The sequence below is a fragment of the Strigops habroptila genome, chromosome 11, assembly GCF_004027225.2.
Source record: "Strigops habroptila isolate Jane chromosome 11, bStrHab1.2.pri, whole genome shotgun sequence".
NCBI classification, from domain to species: domain Eukaryota; kingdom Metazoa; phylum Chordata; class Aves; order Psittaciformes; family Psittacidae; genus Strigops; species Strigops habroptila.
In genome coordinates this window covers 18,939,584-18,956,856 of record NC_046360.1, presented here as the reverse complement: position 1 = coordinate 18,956,856, position 17,273 = coordinate 18,939,584, and the positions used below count along the sequence as shown (strand labels likewise).

Below are 17,273 nucleotides of genomic sequence, written 5' to 3'. Positions count from 1 at the left end.
AGCATCCCTAGTTTTCCCATGTTTCTACACAAGCAAGTCTTTTTTCCCTTCTAACCTTCTCTCTCATTGACTTTACAATATTCAAGTCTTTTTTCTGAAGTGATTACTTGTGAGGTATGAGAGTTACAGTAATATCCAATGCTCACCAAGTATAGGCTCAGTTTGGAATACATGAGGTCTTCAAATACACACCTGTCTTCCAAGCCTGACAAAAACATCAGATCCTGTCAAAGTTCTCTCCCTCAAAACTCCTTCCCTCCTGTGTTTTATGATGAAATAACCTTATAGACTACATAACACACTGATGCCATGTACTGATCATTTAGGGATCCACTCCCATATAGAAAGCCAGAGCGAACCATGAAGTATTTTGTTTCCATTTTTTAATACAAACAGAGCAGAAGTAGTGCACATCAGCCGAATCTGGCCCACTTATAAAATGAAACTGAAGTCAGAAGTTGGCTTTTTGCTACTTTTGGGTTGTTGGAGAGTTTTGTTTAAGGGTCATATAGACTCCAGTTCCTTTTGGCATTTTACAATTTCTCAATAATTATATAAAGCTTCTGCTTTGAATATTATTTCTATTTTCCAGGGGCTTTCAATTAGACACCAAAAAAGTTTATTCTCTAAACGCTTGCAACCAGACAGTCTCGAGGCCTTATGATTTTTACTCTGTGAAATCAGAAGGCTTATGTTGATGGAAATCACACATGTTCTTACCAGCTGTTAGTATGGTTTTAGCACTCTGCACTACACTGGAAGGTCTCACAATTCTTGAAATGCCTGCAGATAGAAAAGCAGACAGATGTTACCCATCTTCATAGTTTTGTGGGGATTTTTTTATCCTCCAACATGCAAATAAAGTTCAAACATTTTTCCAGTTAAACAATAAAGCCCGAAAGGAAAACATACACTTAAACTGAGAAAGTTTCTGTTCTGCTTTGTCATACTAATTGAAATTATTCTTTAAGCTTTTTTAACTTATGTATAACATACCAAAAAAGCCCTACATCAGTATTAAACCAGACAACCTGTAGGAATTGATCAAATTAATTTATTTAGTGTTCCCACTATTTCTCTATGGAAATGATTAGCCACAAAGGATCCAGAATTGTTTCATTTAACTGCTTGTATATTGGCTTTCTAGAGCAGAACCAATTCTACTCACTGTTTACTTCAGTGTGAAATTGGTATTTTGCACTTCTCTGATCAAGCAGAGATGCCCGTATTGTGCATCATTTGTCTGGCTGTTTTCAGGTATCGGCTTTGGCCATAAGGCTGGTTTAGCACTTTGCACTGTGGCACATTCAGTTCTCATTGTCCAGCAGTTCTTAGGTATTAATGGAATAGTATATAAAACATCAAAACTTTTAATGAAAAGTAGTAGGTTTTACCTATTCTAACAGATACATACAGCAGACTGCCATGTGCAGAACAAAACTATTACAAACACTGTACATTACTACAGACTTAATGTAGAAATGCAGACAGTCCCAGAGTTAGTCTTCCAAACTGAAAGTTATTCTGCATTAACCAGAATGTAGACTATAATTTCAAATATTATTTTTAAATCCTTCAAAGCTACTTCTATAATGAAGAACAAAGCTTCAGGAAATCCATTAATAAGAGGAATACAATATTCCACCAGAAAATAATTGGGGCGTAGGGAAGGAAACAAATCATGTTGAGCTAGTAAAATACCTAGGGACAATGCAATTCAGCTTGAGTAATCAACTTTGCCTTGTAGGATTACCAAATGTCTTGTCCTATCTTTTACCTAGATTCTTGAATTAGGATAATCTTTTGGACATAAAAGTGAAAGAGGGGTTTTGATTTTTTCTCTTAGGAGTATAAAGTGTATGGATACAGTCACAGCCATGCCTGCAATACCCTACCAAAACACAACTGCAAGGAGAGTTCTCTCAGGATGGACAACTTAGGGCTCTAAAACTATATGCAGCTCACAACACTGCAGCTCCTGCTCCCAGCTTCAACTATTATCACCTTACTGCTGCAGTCCAGCCATAGCAGCACAGAAGCTCTCACAGACTAACATGAAGAAGGTGGACACCTTGATGTTGAGGTGCAATTCATCCTGTACTGTTAGTGGAGCACTGCAACGCTCAGGAGCTCCCTCAGGAGGTGGCTAGTGTCTACTGGTTCTCAGGCACCCAGGGAGTTTTTCCTGTGCTCCAGGAGCCTGCAAAATTGACCACCTGGAAATAAGATGTGTCAAGTTCTTTAAAGATGTAAAGGACTCTTCAGGTACTGAATGTTTCCATTTTTTCTTCAGTATAATAAAACATTGATGTCTGCGGCATTAGCTTTAACTTGCTCGTACAGCATAATCTTGCCGCAGAGAAATTGTGATGATGAGAAGCACCTCAATCTTTTTCTTCAAAGCTTGAGCTCTCTGCCAGAGCCTACATATCTGGGCTAACTATGATGATTGGGAATGGGAATGTCAGCAAGCCAGAAAATTAACGTAGCATTGCAACGTATGACTGGTAGGATATATATAGCGCTTATTATTTAGATGAAGTTATGCCAGCCAGTGAAATCCTAAAGATGTAAACATCCCAAATAGAGTTAGATGGTTGTCGTGGTCTAAAGAGGCCACACTAGTTCCCAAAGACTACTTCTTTCAGGACTAAACCAAAACATATCTTTCTGTATCAGCAGGAATGCTATCTGCTACTATTTCAGAAGAAAATATAGAATAGATCTGTAGATCTAGCATGTCTTAAAGGAGATTACAGGCACTGATCTAGGCCTACCTTGCTGCACCACAAATCCACAGTCAGGGTCATGGGCAACTTGCAATAGAATTTCTTCCACATCCCTGTTTTTTCCAGGAGGGTCCACCAGAGAAGTTATCTTTTGTTGCAGAGTCCTTGGCAAAGCCATCAATTGTGCAAATTGACCTTCTGGACTTTTATCTATCTGAACATTGTGAAAAAATAAGACAGTAAAACCATCCAGTGTTAATAAAGCAAATTCACTTTTTCAAAGAAGTCAGAAAACTCTTTTGACTATCTTTGACCTCTGATAAATATCTCAAAGAAGATGATCCATTTTGCTTTTAGGAGTCACTGAGAATGCTAATGAAAACTTCCCAAGCACTGGGAAATGCAGTATCCCAGTTCTGAACCTGAAAAGTAACTCAATGCTAAGATGTTGATTTTTATCCAAGGAAGACTAATGTACACATATGATCTTGCTGCCTCTGCAAGCAACTTTTCATTGAAACTGTATCATTTCTGCTCTATCCAATTTCCTTTGGAAACATAAGTACACTACAATGAAAAAAACAAAACTCCCAAAAGACCACTTAGCTCAGCTTCTTCTGCCTGAATATAATCAAACTGCACACACACACTTCAAGTTTAGTTTGAAAAACATTTTCTCTGCTTTAACTCCAATCACATCTGGTTTTTATAATGTGAAGGAAACATTCATTCCACATTTTCCAATCTAAATCAGAAATACAGTGACCCTGTTTTGAATACAAGAATACAAGCCTGTATACGTTTATACACAATGTAAGCACAGATACTGAAAAATGCATACTGGAGCAGCTCTCTCCAACACTGGAGGAAAACATGAAGAGCTCAATTCCTCCCACACAACGTTTTAGACAGTTCATGGAGACATCAGACAGGAGTCTAGCTGTCCTATACACTCCCTTTAGTCAATGGGGAGAAAATGATATCCAGATGAATCACCCACTGACTACAGAGGGAGCCGACAATGAGCAGGCTCTTAACATCATGTGGGAGGAATCCACGCCTGAACCAGAACTGTAAGAGCTAGTGTCTGCCTTCAATTGTTTCTGAGGAATCTTTTAAGAAAGAATTTTCTCTGTAACTCTGAGAATGTATATTTGGAGAAGAGGTTTCTGTTCTGTATTAAACAGCACTCCTGATAGCAGTTATCCTCTTCAGACTGGGGGATGACTGCCAACAATAAACCAAGGTGTGAGGAATAATGCATTAAAGCACTTTGCTCAAAATCAACAGTAAAATGATGGCATTTAATCAACAGCTTTGATGACTACTATGGAATTATGGCCAGATTTATTATTCAACAACTTATCTGTAGTATGCTACCAGGATTTGTTTAAAGGTAGCACAACAGGGAGTATTATTCTAACTAGCCATTTCCTTCAACAAAGCGTTACTGACTTTTCAAAAGTCATTTAAATACTTCTTCCACGGAACTGTTCACAAGCACATTGATAATAAAACATGGAGACAGCTGCAGTATAATAGATTCGCCTACGCTGTACTCCAAAGCACTGCAGTAAAATTGTTTACTGTACTCAAGCTTGCTTATATCTGAACTTCAGTTTCTAACGAAGACACATCCTAAAAGGTGGCATTCAGGAGATAATGACCAAGGTGACTTGAGGATAAAGAGATACCGTGTCCATGAGACAACCCACGCTATCTGTAACTTCATGTTGAAATGTGTACCACACTTGAATATCCACACACGGACATGAATACTGCAAGAGGAAAAATTGCTATTGGATCCCTGACTGTGGCATCTCTCCCCTAATTGCAATCACACGTATTATGCCAGAAAGGTGGAATTCAAGATACTGGTCATTTTGAATACTTGTTTCCCAAATACTAAGGAAAAAATGGTTTAGTATGGATACTTAAAGATAATGCCAGAATTTCATCTGGGTTTAGTCAACTGATCTTCATAGCTAGCGCTCTAGGGGTTTTTTGTCAGATGCAGTTTTTGATTGCAGAAAGTTGCACCTTTAAGTTACAGCCTGATCTTTTTAACACAGCCCATATGTTTATTCAGCACTTCCTAGACTGCTGTTTTCATATGGTAGTCATTAGAGCACACGTTTTAAAATGATCTTCTCTCATTCCCTTGCTAGGGCTCTAGTTCTGTGCCCATACTCAAATAAAATGAACAGTAGTTACTACACAGGCAGAGACTGGTATTTAAGGCAAGTCTTCTGGTTGCAGAATTAACTAAACAGAAACATAACAAATAGCAAGTACAGTGACTACAACTGCTCTCCTTAGTGTACAATAGCATTCCTGCCTTCTGTCAATGTGATAAAGCATTTCCACTTGCTTGTTTTAAAAATGTTTTGAAGAAGAACACTTGCCTCTAGTCTTCCCAGATGGTGCTTGTATACCACTTGAGGGCAGTCCTGTAGTATGTTACTGTACAGCTTCTGAAAATGAGGAACATTAGGTTCCACTATGTTCTGCACTTTTGATCTGTCTTCTCCTACTATCATTCTGAAATCACCTAGTCAAGAAAAGAGAAAGAGTTAATTCATTAGGAAAAAACAGAAACTCAAAAAGAATACAACAGAACCCAACAGAGTAAAAAGCTGTTGTCTAAAACTTTATTCTCCGATTCTACCAATGCCTATATAATCCACTACAAGGTTCACCTTCTAACAGCCAAAAAATACTATTCAAATACCTTTGAGCACAGAAAATAAGACTCAGAATTGTTATGTGCCCTCTCGTATGCTGTACCATCATCAACCCATGTGTCCACATTACCCCTTGGTCAACAAACCCACCTGTCAAGTTCAGCCTTGAAAGAGGTAGTAATCATATTCTTTGCACCATGCACCAGTTTCCACAGATTAATATACAAACTGACCAGCCCCAAGTCTTTGTATCCAGAAACAAATAACCTTCAACTTTCCAATATTGAAAAAAAGTAATTTGCATTGCCTCTGCACTTCAAGGGCAGTACCTGAACTACAGCTACTGGTGTCATGGAAAGATCACAGTATCATCTTTTCCTCTTACTCATCAACTTTCCACCTTACTATTCTGTTATTAGTTTCAAAAAGCAACTCTTTTTAACACCAATTACTGACCTTTACACTTTCTTTTATGATACATGACTGAAAAGTTTCAAAGAGAATAAGCAAAAAGAGAGTCTGTGATACAGCATTCATCTACCTTCATTAGGTGCTACCCTGGTAGCTTCCAGGGCTACCAACCAGGAATTAGAGGCTGAGTGCAGCACGTATCAACAAACAAAATCCTGAATCAATTCATTTTCCCACTTCCCACATTCTGGAGATAAATGTTGTTGCAAGGTGGCAACTTGCTCCATCATGGAGTTTATTTCAATTTATGCCAAGCCACAAAACAAACACTTCCCATAGAAGCAGTACTGACTCACTGCTCTCAAAAAACACATACAAAAATAAAAGGATAAACATTTTCCAAACTAAAGCATGAACAACTCTTTTCAGCAGTTTCCAAGGAGACTGATTCGAGTAACCCATAAAATCAGTTTTGCCTACTAGTACAGCCTCTGAAACACTTAACAAAATGGCAGCAAAAAAACCCATCCACAAACATGTTATCGACAGCCTTTTTCTTGAACATTCCCAACTGGGAATTATTGCTTTAGCTTTGTTCTTACAGTAGAGCCAATTTCAACCTCTTACAGCATGGTAACTGATCTCCCATGGGTTTGGTAGGATATATAAAAAAGTATCTTGGTCAGCAGTGCTCACCAAGAATCTAATGACATTCCTGGCCAGGTTTCAGGCAGGCAGGTATGCAGCCCTGTTGCAAACATCCCCAGTTAGCAACCTTTAGCCAGCCCACTGCCAGCACAATCAAGTCTTGTACTGAAGAATCGCTTGGAGTAATTTCTTATTTTCCCCTTAGAAATTCATACTGATCTCATAACGAAATGAGACAATTCTCTTACAACAAAAAAAGTGAAGAAATACCAACCAGGAGGTGAGTGTTAAAGGTACACTGAAGGATCATAATCTGGATCATAAAATGACAGAATGGTTTGGGTTGGAAAGGTTCTTAAGCTTATTCAGTTCTAACCCCTGCCATGGACAGGGACGCCTCACGCCAGACTATATCACCCAAGGCACTGACCAAGCTGGCCTTGAACACTGCCAGGGATGGAGCATTTACCACTTCTCTGGGCAGCCTGTTCCAGCGCCTCAGCACCCTCACAGTAAGGAACTTCTTCCTTATATCTAACCTGAACTTCCCTTGTTCAAGTTTACTAAAGAACCTTAAACACAGCACATTCAAGAAGTAAGAGAGATACAAGGAAGAAGTTCTTTACAGTGAGAGTGGTGAGGCACCGGAATGGGTTGCCCAAGGAAGTTGTGAATGCTCCATCCCTGGTGGTGTTCAAGGCCAGGTTGGACAGAGCCTTGGGTAACATGGTTTAGTGCGACGTGTCCCTGCCTATAGCAGGGGGGTTGGAACTGGATGATCTTAAGGTCCTTTCCAACCCGAACTATTTTATGATTCTATAACAAAGTATGGGTCAGACTATCAGACGAATCAACATTACACTCAAGTGGAAAGAAATTTTTTTCCAAGGTTTTGAAACATTAAAACCAAAATACAATCCATTTAAATAGGAAAAAAATCTATTTTCCACCTTTTTCCATCACCCATACTTAGCTGTTCATAAATCAAGCAGGTATAAGAGGTTTTGCTTATGTACTTACACCTGTGTTCTATGAATCAGCACAATTAGTCTCACCAAGCTGTTATGAAACACAGCACTAAAATATAGTTGCTGAAGCATGCAAGAGGGTAGGCCCAAGGCAAGAGAGCAGATGACTTATTATGCATTAGAATTCCTACTGTGGTACAACAGCTCCAACTACAGCTTTTCTCTTCAGTGGCATCAGGCACCATATACTGACCAGTATAGGAGAGTCCTGCAATCTGCATATAGAGGTCTTCTTCTGAGAAGCTTTCTGGTAACATGAGAAAGGCTGCTGTGACTGCACTCTTCAGATTGCTCACAAGAGCAGCTTGGAGCTTGCTATTCTCGTTCTGTGTCAAGATTTTCACCTGAAAAAGCAGAGTCATTGGAAGCAAGACTTCAGGGAAGTGCTACTGAAGATGGACCTAGAAATGTTATTCAATCCGTCATGAAAATAAGTCAGGAATTTATTTAAGATTAGATCCTGTTATTTTGGTACAATAAATAATAGTGTCCCCTTTTGTTTACACAGGGGGAGACAGACGAACATCTTTTTAACAATTTAGCAGCCTGCTGCAAAAGGCTGTTTTTACAAAGGGCTGCTATAAGCAAGACATTAACAAATCTCTGAAGAGCTATTCACCTCTTCGTATTCATAAATTTAGGATTAATCAAAACAGTAAATATGAATGTATTAACAGAAATAATTCATGTGTGATTATGCAATAAGGAAAAGACCGTTATCACGCTGAAAGAGAACAGAATACCAGAAAAAGAGGGAAGTTTTCCCATTCATCTTTATTCTGTTCTCTTTTTTTAATAAAGGACTCTTCTATCGTATGCTTTAAGTAGTTTCTCAGACATTAGTTGTTCTCCCAGAGGAAACAGGACTTTATTTCTTTATTTTGCACTTTGCATGAGCAGAATGTGAACTCAATGGGAACTTCACATATACATGAAGATCACTGCAGTTGACTGTTTACGTGCCACAAGGAAAAGTTTGTATTCAGGAAACATACAAACTGTTCCAAGATCAACCACAGAATCCAGTCACCTGGGATATGGAAATATACTGGAATAAAAAACAGGTCTTCAGCAAGAACTGAATATAGAAACACATTATCATAGAACATTAGACAGACGAAGTCAGTCTGGTTTACAAGATGGCTAATTGTGCTCTTTCTGAAACAACTCTCCCAAGGAATACCTCCTTGTTGTGAGTTTCTGTCTCTTTCAAGTGTTCTGGTTGAGCAATACTGTCTTGCTTATAAACGGCAGCTGAACATTTGTTTACTCTAGAATATCTTAAAATGCAAACCCACTGGCAGTTATTAACAAACATATACAATGTGCTTTTTCTCTCCCAAGGCCCATTGGCACACAAGTTAGTTGCAGTATTACTTGAAGCTTTGCCCCCACATATAACCTGAATCAGCTAAGGTATCCTTTCAAGTAAATATTTTCCTTTCGGAATGTATATGCTTTGTTAATGGAGAAAAAACAAAAACAAACCAAAAAACTCAGCCACACAACAAAAAACCCCCCAAAAAACCCCAACTAACCCAGAATCAGTGAAGAAAGTATGAGAATCAGACATACCTGATACACAAAACTCCACTTGCAGAAAGGACATTGACAAAGCAACGTCATGGCTGGCCAATGTATTCAGAACATACTTTTAAATTATGGTGAAATATTTTAAGAGGGCTAAAACTAGAACAATATCTCATTTTGATGTGATGGTGAATGCAACAGTATACAGGCTGCTTGTTCCAATCATTCTGCACTAAACCATGGGTTTGCCTAACATCAAATCTGCATGATAATCTGGAATTGGTTCCAAGTGGATTTTTGAAGGATGTTTTCCCTTCTTTGTTTTTCACTTTAAAAACACAGACCACTGTGTAAGCAAACACTTCAGAATTCCTCCTAACTTCTCCTGCAAATTACTTTGTGTTTTTTAGCATTAGACTGAAGACAATGATCAAACATATTAAAATAGAATAGATTCATCTGCCTTGAGTAAATTCTATTTCCTCGAAAACCATGGGAGGAGTTTACCGAATGCATACAGACTCGCTCAAGTTAAGTCCCAACAAACAAGACACACTGGTCAAGAGGATAAACTACTAGTTAAAATCTAACCACCTAATTCACTTACATGTACTTTCCTAACTTGCTGCCACAAGGAAACTCTAAGGAAGGACAGGAGAGAGAAGCCTGTGGCACGCCAAGCAGTCCCACACAGAAGAAGGACATGTTCTACCTTCACTGCTCCAAAATTCATAGCCAAGAAACTGCAGGCACGTGCAAAGACACTTGCAGACAAACAAAATACACAAACCCAATCTCATTATAGAACAAAAGATGCCAAAAGCACTCTTCCAGTTTGCCAGTCAGCCACATCCACACTGCTAAATATCACTACAGGATTTTTCCATTCTCTTTCAAAAGATGTTTTTACAGTTTTGGACAATGGAAAAATTCTGTAAACAAAACCGTGCTCTGCCACTCCTCCGTGGGAATTTTAGCATATAAAAACTAAACCTCCCACGACCTCTCTAAAATAATACAAGATATTTCTATATACTATTCATCCTCCTCTCTCTCTCACCTCACTTCCATTTATTGAACACTTCCTTCTCTTCACAGTTGCTGCAGGACAACAGTAAATACAGCTGCTTGCACTAAAGCAATTGTTACAACAACGTTGTACCAAAAATTCAGTATCACTTCAGAAGCTTTTTAAAACCTTCTTCCTCTGAAAAGGAATTATGTGTCACTTGTGCTTATTTATTTTACTTTTTAGGTATGGCAGCTTCCCCGCCAAGGAAACCTGTCAGTTCTGATGAAATTCCAGCCTAAGTTTATCCAGTTTTTCAATAGAGTTAAATGGGAATTTAGCTAATCAGCATTAGAAATTTCATACAGGATGAAAAGCCAATAAACTTTTAACACAAACAAAGAAGCCTGGGAAGAAAAGTCAGCATTTCCAAGTGGCAATTCCAAACTCCATCTGTTCTGCCAAACATTCTGGAAAGATTATTTGGTCAAGGCAACCAGTTTATAACAGAAACAAAACCTCCAGTGAAAATTAAACCAAGATTTTCAATCCAGAGCAAATGTTTTAGCTCATGTGCTAGAATATCTTGGACAGCTTTCACTCAGAGTGACAGCTCTGTAATGGAACACCAGAAAGGCACTGAGCTCTTCCTCCACTATATGAAAGTGAGGAGAAAATTCCCAAACAAACTGTTAAACAATATTAATCTGGCTTCAGTCAACTGTGTCTAGAACTGGCACAAACAGTAAATGGTATGTAAGAGATTATAGTGTGTCAGAAAATAAACCTAACCCTGTGATCCCTCTAGAAGAGGCATATTGTATATTTTTAAGGAGGTAAAGAAAGCTTTCTATCACTACCACTTATAATGTATATATAAAACATGAAATCAGTTGCAAAGCCAGAACCAGCAGACATTTGAAATCCATTTCACAGATCTAAACAAATTATTTGGTCATTTTTGGTCAACATGGTGTAACATTTAAAATCCCAGTTAGTGATTTTATAGCTTCTACAGGAAGAGGCAGTTTAAACATTCACCAAGCAATCTTTCAGACCAATTCTACTTTAAGTCCTGTAGTCTTTAATGAATGCAAATTCTCCTGAGCATTAGAAAATTAGAAAAATAATTTGGACTGATTTCTTCTCTTATCTATTAAATATGCACAAAGATATCTCTGCTGTCTTGTTAGCCACCAAACAAAATACCCACTTCTGCCTTCTCGTGGAAGTACATACTCCCACTGAATTTAATCAAAAGATACAAAGCACAACTTATATGTACAAAGAAGAAAAGTCCTAAAATACAGCAAAGCAGCAGAAAAATGCAATTACACTGCAAATAAGTATTCACTACTCACTGCTAATGTGAAATTCAGAATTCTTCCTTCAGTTATTTTTCTCAATGTATTCATGCTTTATAAAGATAACAGCTGTTCTAACCTGTATCATGCTGTAACAGGTCTCTAGAGACACAGAAAAGCCAGTAGTGTTGAGACAATCTATTCAAACTTTCACCTCAAATATTTAGGTAAAAGCGTTAATTGACTTCTGTTCTAAGGCTTGAACAGAGTTCTTCCCCCCTTCTCTGAAGGAGAAGGGCTTAGCACTGCTGCCATCTATTGAAAGCACAATGAGTCAGGCCCTCATGAGAAAGTAAAGGCCTCATTTTTTGACACAAACACGGAGGAGGAAAACCAACACGTTTAACGCATGGTTCAGTCAGTTATAGACACTTTCACACAATGAACTAGACAGTAACTGAACAGCAAAGCAGCTTTCATCTTTAAAGATTTCCCTTACTTGGGTTAAGTTTTGGTGACTCCTATAATTCGTTATAAAAGGTAAATATTACATTAAACATTAAAGGGACTTTGAGTTAATATAGTCCAGTTATTTGAGATTTACTACAGGCAGAAAACTGTGATTAATATCGTTACCTTTAGGTTTGTCTTTTTTCCACAGAACACAGAATATCATTAAGGACAACATTTCACTTCCTGAGAGATTATCCCTCTAGGCTTAGACTCCTAAATCAGGACACATTATTTGTTCAGTTCTAACACATTGATCCTTAACAGTTAGAGATAAAACTACAACTGATAATTTTCCAGCCCTGTGATTTCCTGCATTTCAAGACAGATAACTGAACAGACCAACAGTTACCGGCTTCTGTAGGCGTCCAGCCACGTAGAGGGTTTTCCAGTGGAGTAAATCATCAATCAGGGTATCAGTGCTAATTACACCATATTTTATCATCTGGAAAAAAAGAAAATAAAGGCTTTGGAGAAAACCATATACCTGCACCATTTTCACTACATGATACTTGCTACTTACTTACTAGAACTGTCATTAATTCTAAGGAAAACACGCCTCCAGTAAAAAACTGGATGCATAACATTAAATCATTTTCATGGTTTTATGAACACAGGAGATTAAAAAAGTGCTATTTACACGCAAACTTATAGGGGAAAAAACCAAGTGGAATGCACAGAACTCCTTCAGATCCTCTCTAGAATCAAAGTTACAATAAAGTCACTCCAGAATCAATCACTAGAGTAAAAGACTTCAAATCCCAAAGAAACCTAGTCTAGACAGACATTGAAACGGAAGAGATCTGATCACTAATATACAACTGTTCATGAAAAGATTTTGGAAAGGTTACAATCAGTTTTCTACCAGCCAAATGATACGATAATTGGAATAATCCACAGTATCCTTTATGACATTGAAAACTCCCAAGAAACAGTTTGTCAAAGCTATAAAATAAGCAAAACCTCTACACGTTTCTGTGTACTGTTACTGAGGGGTGCAGTGTGCAGCAGGGAGCTTTCTCTTTTGCTCTTTGATGTTAGAAAACAAATTGTGATTTTGTAGTTCGTTTTATGTAACTAGAAAAAGATGAACTTTCAACAGTTTGTTACCAATTTGCACTTTGTGAGTTTCCAAATATTATCACCACACCAAGGTAGCCAGCTCCAGAATTTCTGGATAAAAGAAGTTCACAGACAGTGATATGACAAGTCATTACTGTATGATTAAGGGCATAAAGAGCCAAGAACAGAATTTCATAGCAAAGATCACTGGTCCTTAAAACTAAAATCCCTTCTTACATCAAATGAATAAGGTTTAAACCCCAAATACTTGCGTCATACAGATGCCTTTAAACAAAAGAGCAACTATGTAATAGACTGTTACATCTAACTCTCCAACTTTCTAGGAAGAATTCTGACATATATCCAACATTATGGCAACCATGCATGCTCCAAGAAACTCCAATTAGGTACATAATGCTCACATGGCATTTTTCCGTGCCTGTCCTTCCTTTCTTTTAATTTCCCATCTGTCTTAAAAGAACTTGCTTTCCCTATGTAGAGTTTGTTACCACATGGCAGAAGTTACTCAAAATCAACACCAAAATTGACAGATGCAGTGTATCTCTCCTCTGACTCCTGTCTGCACTCCTCCTTACCAAACACAGTCTACACGTAGATGCAGGAGTAGGACTTGCTGGACAAGTACTGCTTACCTAGAATTATTAATCATACCCAAGCTTCACAGGTCAGGATCTTCGCCATTAAACACAGATGTAAATTCCAACTTGCTATGCTAAATATTTGCATTTTACATCAAACAGTAAGAATCCACTTGGCAATTATTACATGCCCAACTGCTAAAATTAAGGCCCTGTTCCCCACAATACACTTTACAACCACCAAAGCTGCTGGGCAGCAAATAATAAGGAATATAAATCCATTTTCTGTAGTGCTTTAGTTTGAAATTACAAACATTGCTCGCACTTTTAAAGTGGAAGAGCAGCTGCTCTGTTTGCTTTTTAATCAATATGCTGTTTGTGAAGGTTTTGAGACATAAATATTGAAGATACAAGTTAAGCATCAGTTACAAATCTACAAGATTCACTTACTGCACAGAAATCTGCTTTAAGCTCATCATTTCAGTACTTCACACAAAAACATTTGACTTCACTTACTCAAACTACTTGTACTTACCCTACCATTACATGGCACTAACGTATTGTAGTAAATCCCTGCTCCGTAGTTCTGCACACTGTTTATCTGTTTTGGCCCCAAAACTTTTAGGAAGGAATAATGACTCCTGTTCTTTGTTAAGTTCATCATATGCCATGTCACAGAATCATCAACAGCAAACACAAAGTCCAGCATGTTGTTCTGTGGATAAGGAGAAAAGTGTTGGGGTTTATGTGTCAGGAAGCAACCAGTATTAATCCTACTGATCTACGATATACATAGTATCAAACTTCCAGCTAATAATTTTTCACAAGTAAAAATATAATAAATCCAAACCACAAGCATTAATGTCAGATATAGGCTAAAGTTCTGTTGAAGTTGTATGTTTTCTAATCAGCCTAACAGTGAAGGTCCAAAATTTGCCTGTCCTCCTGGCCAAGTGACCAACCTTCAACCCTCCAAAATAAGGGAGCAGGAGGTAAGATCTCCATCATCCCAGTTCCCAGCTCAGCGTAACAGCTTCAGCTGCCAACAAACAGGACTTTTGCTAATACACAAGGCTGTGAATCGGGAGATGTGGGTGGATAAAGGCATCTGAGGGCTGGCAGCAAGAAACCACACTTCAGGTGCATTCACTTGCTTTTGTCAATAAAACAATCCAAGCTCCAGAGGCTTGTAAGGTACAAGACATGCACTGCTCTTCTGAAGAAATCAGTCCACACACCTCCTACACACAGAGCAGTTGGAAGTTTACAACATATACCTGCAAAACAGTGGTATTGAGAGTGACACTGCTTCACATTCATTAGGCCCACCTCCCTCTGCGGTTTATTAATGCTCATCATGAGCACCTCAGCTCATCAGTTAATACTGCTAAAAAGACAGTCTGTTAGCTACTTCACCCAATCTTTCGTGGGAGGACGAGATGCTGTTAGAGCTCCGACATTCTTATTATCATCTGTTTTTTCAGAAAGGAAAGCGAGACACATTTACAACCACATCTGTGGGGAGTGCTTAAGAGGCAAGCTATAACGAGCAATGCTGCTGAGTAACAATTTTTAAAAGGTCACAGAAGAAAAAATGATAAAATCACTATTCCCAAGCAACTTGACCCCAAACGATGAGGAAGCGCCAAGAACACCACTTCAGCGCGGCAGCGTGTTTCGCTGGTTACCCGCACACGGTGCCCAGCAGCCGGGACAAGCTGTAACTCTTTAAGCCGCATTGAGGTGGCCCACACCGGCAGACACAAGGCTGGAGGGCCCTGAACCGCACACACGACAGGGCGCTCTGCCGGGCCCGGCGCTCCGCCCCACTGCGGACCCGTTCGCCCGCCCCGCTCGGGGGCCTGGGGGTCCAGCCGCCAGCTCAGGGCCAGGGCCGGCTCCCGGTGCCGCACTGCGCCGCCCCTCCCGCCGCTCACGGAGGCGCCGGTGCCCTCCCGCCTGCCCCCGCCACACGCCCCGGGGGCTGGGGGAGACCCACGGGGCCGGCCCGGAGGAGGCCGCCGCGCTCACCTCGCCGGGCCCGGCCGAGTCCCCCGCCTGGCGGAACACCCCGGAGCCGTAGGCGAAGGCCAGGCTGAGCTCTTGAGGGAAGTGCGCCAGGACCCGCCGGAACTTCACCCCCGAGCTCGACAGCGCCGGCAGCGCCATAGCGCCGCGCAGGGCCCGGCCCGCCTCGCCTTCCCGCCGCGCCGCGGCTCCCCGCCTACCGGCTGAGGCGGCGGCGGCGCGGGGAAGCGCGGCCGCACCCGGGAGGGGGATAGTGGCGCCGCCGGCACACAGCGCCCCCTGCCGGCCGGCGCGGGTGTGTTCCCGCCGCGGGGGCCCCCTGCAGCGCAGCGGGGGCGACCCCGGGGCAGCGCTGAGGGAGCGCTCCCGAGGGCGGGCGGCGCGGAGCGGCCTCTGCGGCCTTCCCGGGCGAGCCGGAGCCGCGGGGCGGCGCGTTCCCGCCGGTCAGGCCGGTTGAGGTGTCAGGGAGCGCTCGCCGGTGCGTCTCAGGCCGAGTTCCTCCGGAGGCTGCGCTGTCCCGCCCCAGCCAGGAGGGCCCGGTAGGCTGAGGGGGTCATATTCATACAGTCACAGAATCCCAGACTGGTTTGGGTTGGAAGGGACCTTAAAGCTCATCCAGTTCCAACTCCCTGCCACAGGCAGGGACACCTTCCACTAGAGCAGGTTGCTCCAAGCCCCTGTGTCCAACAAGGCCTTGAACACTGCCAGGGTTGGGGCAGCCACAGCTTCTCTGGGCACTCTGTGCCAGCACCTCAGCACCCTCACAGGGAAGAGCTTCTGCCTAAGAGCTCATCTCAATGTCCCCTCTGGCAGGTTAAAGACATTCCTCCTTGTCCTGTCACTACAGTCCCTGATGAAGAGTCCCTCTCCAGCACCCTTGTAGCCCCCTTCAGACACTGGAAGCTGCTCTGAGGTCTCCACGCAGCTGCTCTTCTCCAGGCTGAACAGCCCCAATGTTCTTAGCCTGTCTCCATACGGGAGGGGTGGCCTCCTCTGGACTTGCTCCAACAGCTCCATGTCCTTCTTCGGTGTTCAGCAAATGGGTTTAACTTTCTAGTCTTCCCTCCCCCATCCATGTTTCGGTTTAATCTCTTCAGGTCACCACAGTTCTGTGCCCATTCCTCGATCACTTTCCCTCTTTTTTGTGGGTTGGGGGTTTTTTCCCCCTCATATTTTGTACTGATTTGAGGCTTCCCTCACGAAGTGTCACCAGCTTTGTACTCCTTCACACATCGCCCATCCTCTCAAAACAGCCCACAGTGTTTATCACCGCGTTTGTGCTCACGATTGTCTCACACTCTCCTCGTGCTGAGCCTGGCTTGCTTTTGATTTACAAGTCCTACATAATACACTTATCTGAAGTAAACGAGAGTATAAATGTGTAAAAATGGCTCACAAGACTGATTGTTTCCTCATAATTGTGTAGTTTTCTGCATCTGTCTTTCCAAGGATCACATTTTCTCTTCCTTGGTTTTATGGCTTTCAAAATAACCTCTTTACACTGTGTGCTGCTCTGAAGAAACTCTGGCAGTCACATCCAGTCCGAGGCATTGCCAAGCTAAATTTCAAACACAGTTAGCTCTTTAGACATCACTGGGCTTGTAATGTCTGCTTAAAATCAACATACGAGAGGATCTGTTACTGTCTATTACAGAAAACAGATATGCACAGTTAAGTCTCTCTCAATACCAGCGTTTTTGTGATGATAAGGAAGCATATGATAAACTAGCT

At 41.0% G+C, this 17,273-nt stretch overlaps 2 protein-coding genes across 11 annotated transcripts in view; both read right to left on the bottom strand.

Annotated features, from left to right (window-relative positions):
- Window positions 1-785, bottom strand: part of VGLL4 (vestigial like family member 4) — a 98,803-nt gene extending 98,018 nt beyond the window's left edge. Inside the window, exon 1 of the mRNA XM_030502186.1 lies at window positions 721-785. The gene's annotated coding sequence lies outside the window, so the exon portion shown is untranslated. The remainder of the gene's footprint in view (window positions 1-720) is intronic.
- The window catches only part of TAMM41 (TAM41 mitochondrial translocator assembly and maintenance homolog), a 32,897-nt gene extending 17,121 nt beyond the window's left edge, over window positions 1-15,776 (bottom strand). For 6 of the 10 annotated variants that reach the window (XM_030502174.1, XM_030502175.1, XM_030502180.1 and 3 more), the window contains exons 1-8: window positions 15,546-15,768; window positions 14,050-14,229; window positions 12,206-12,298; window positions 9,153-9,359; window positions 7,694-7,844; window positions 5,135-5,280; window positions 2,778-2,943; window positions 721-783 (exon numbers count right to left, since the gene is read on the bottom strand). In XM_030502174.1, coding sequence (XP_030358034.1) covers window positions 721-783; window positions 2,778-2,943; window positions 5,135-5,280; window positions 7,694-7,844; window positions 9,153-9,359; window positions 12,206-12,298; window positions 14,050-14,229; window positions 15,546-15,683 — 1,144 coding nt within the window. In that variant the 5' untranslated portion in view covers window positions 15,684-15,768. Of the gene's footprint in view, window positions 1-720; window positions 784-2,777; window positions 2,944-5,134; window positions 5,281-7,693; window positions 7,845-9,152; window positions 9,360-12,205; window positions 12,299-14,049; window positions 14,230-15,545 lie in introns of all 10 variants that reach the window. The other 4 variants (XR_003993867.1, XM_030502183.1, XM_030502182.2 and 1 more) reach the window with 3 other exon arrangements.
- Between the last annotated feature and the right edge of the window lie 1,497 nt (window positions 15,777-17,273).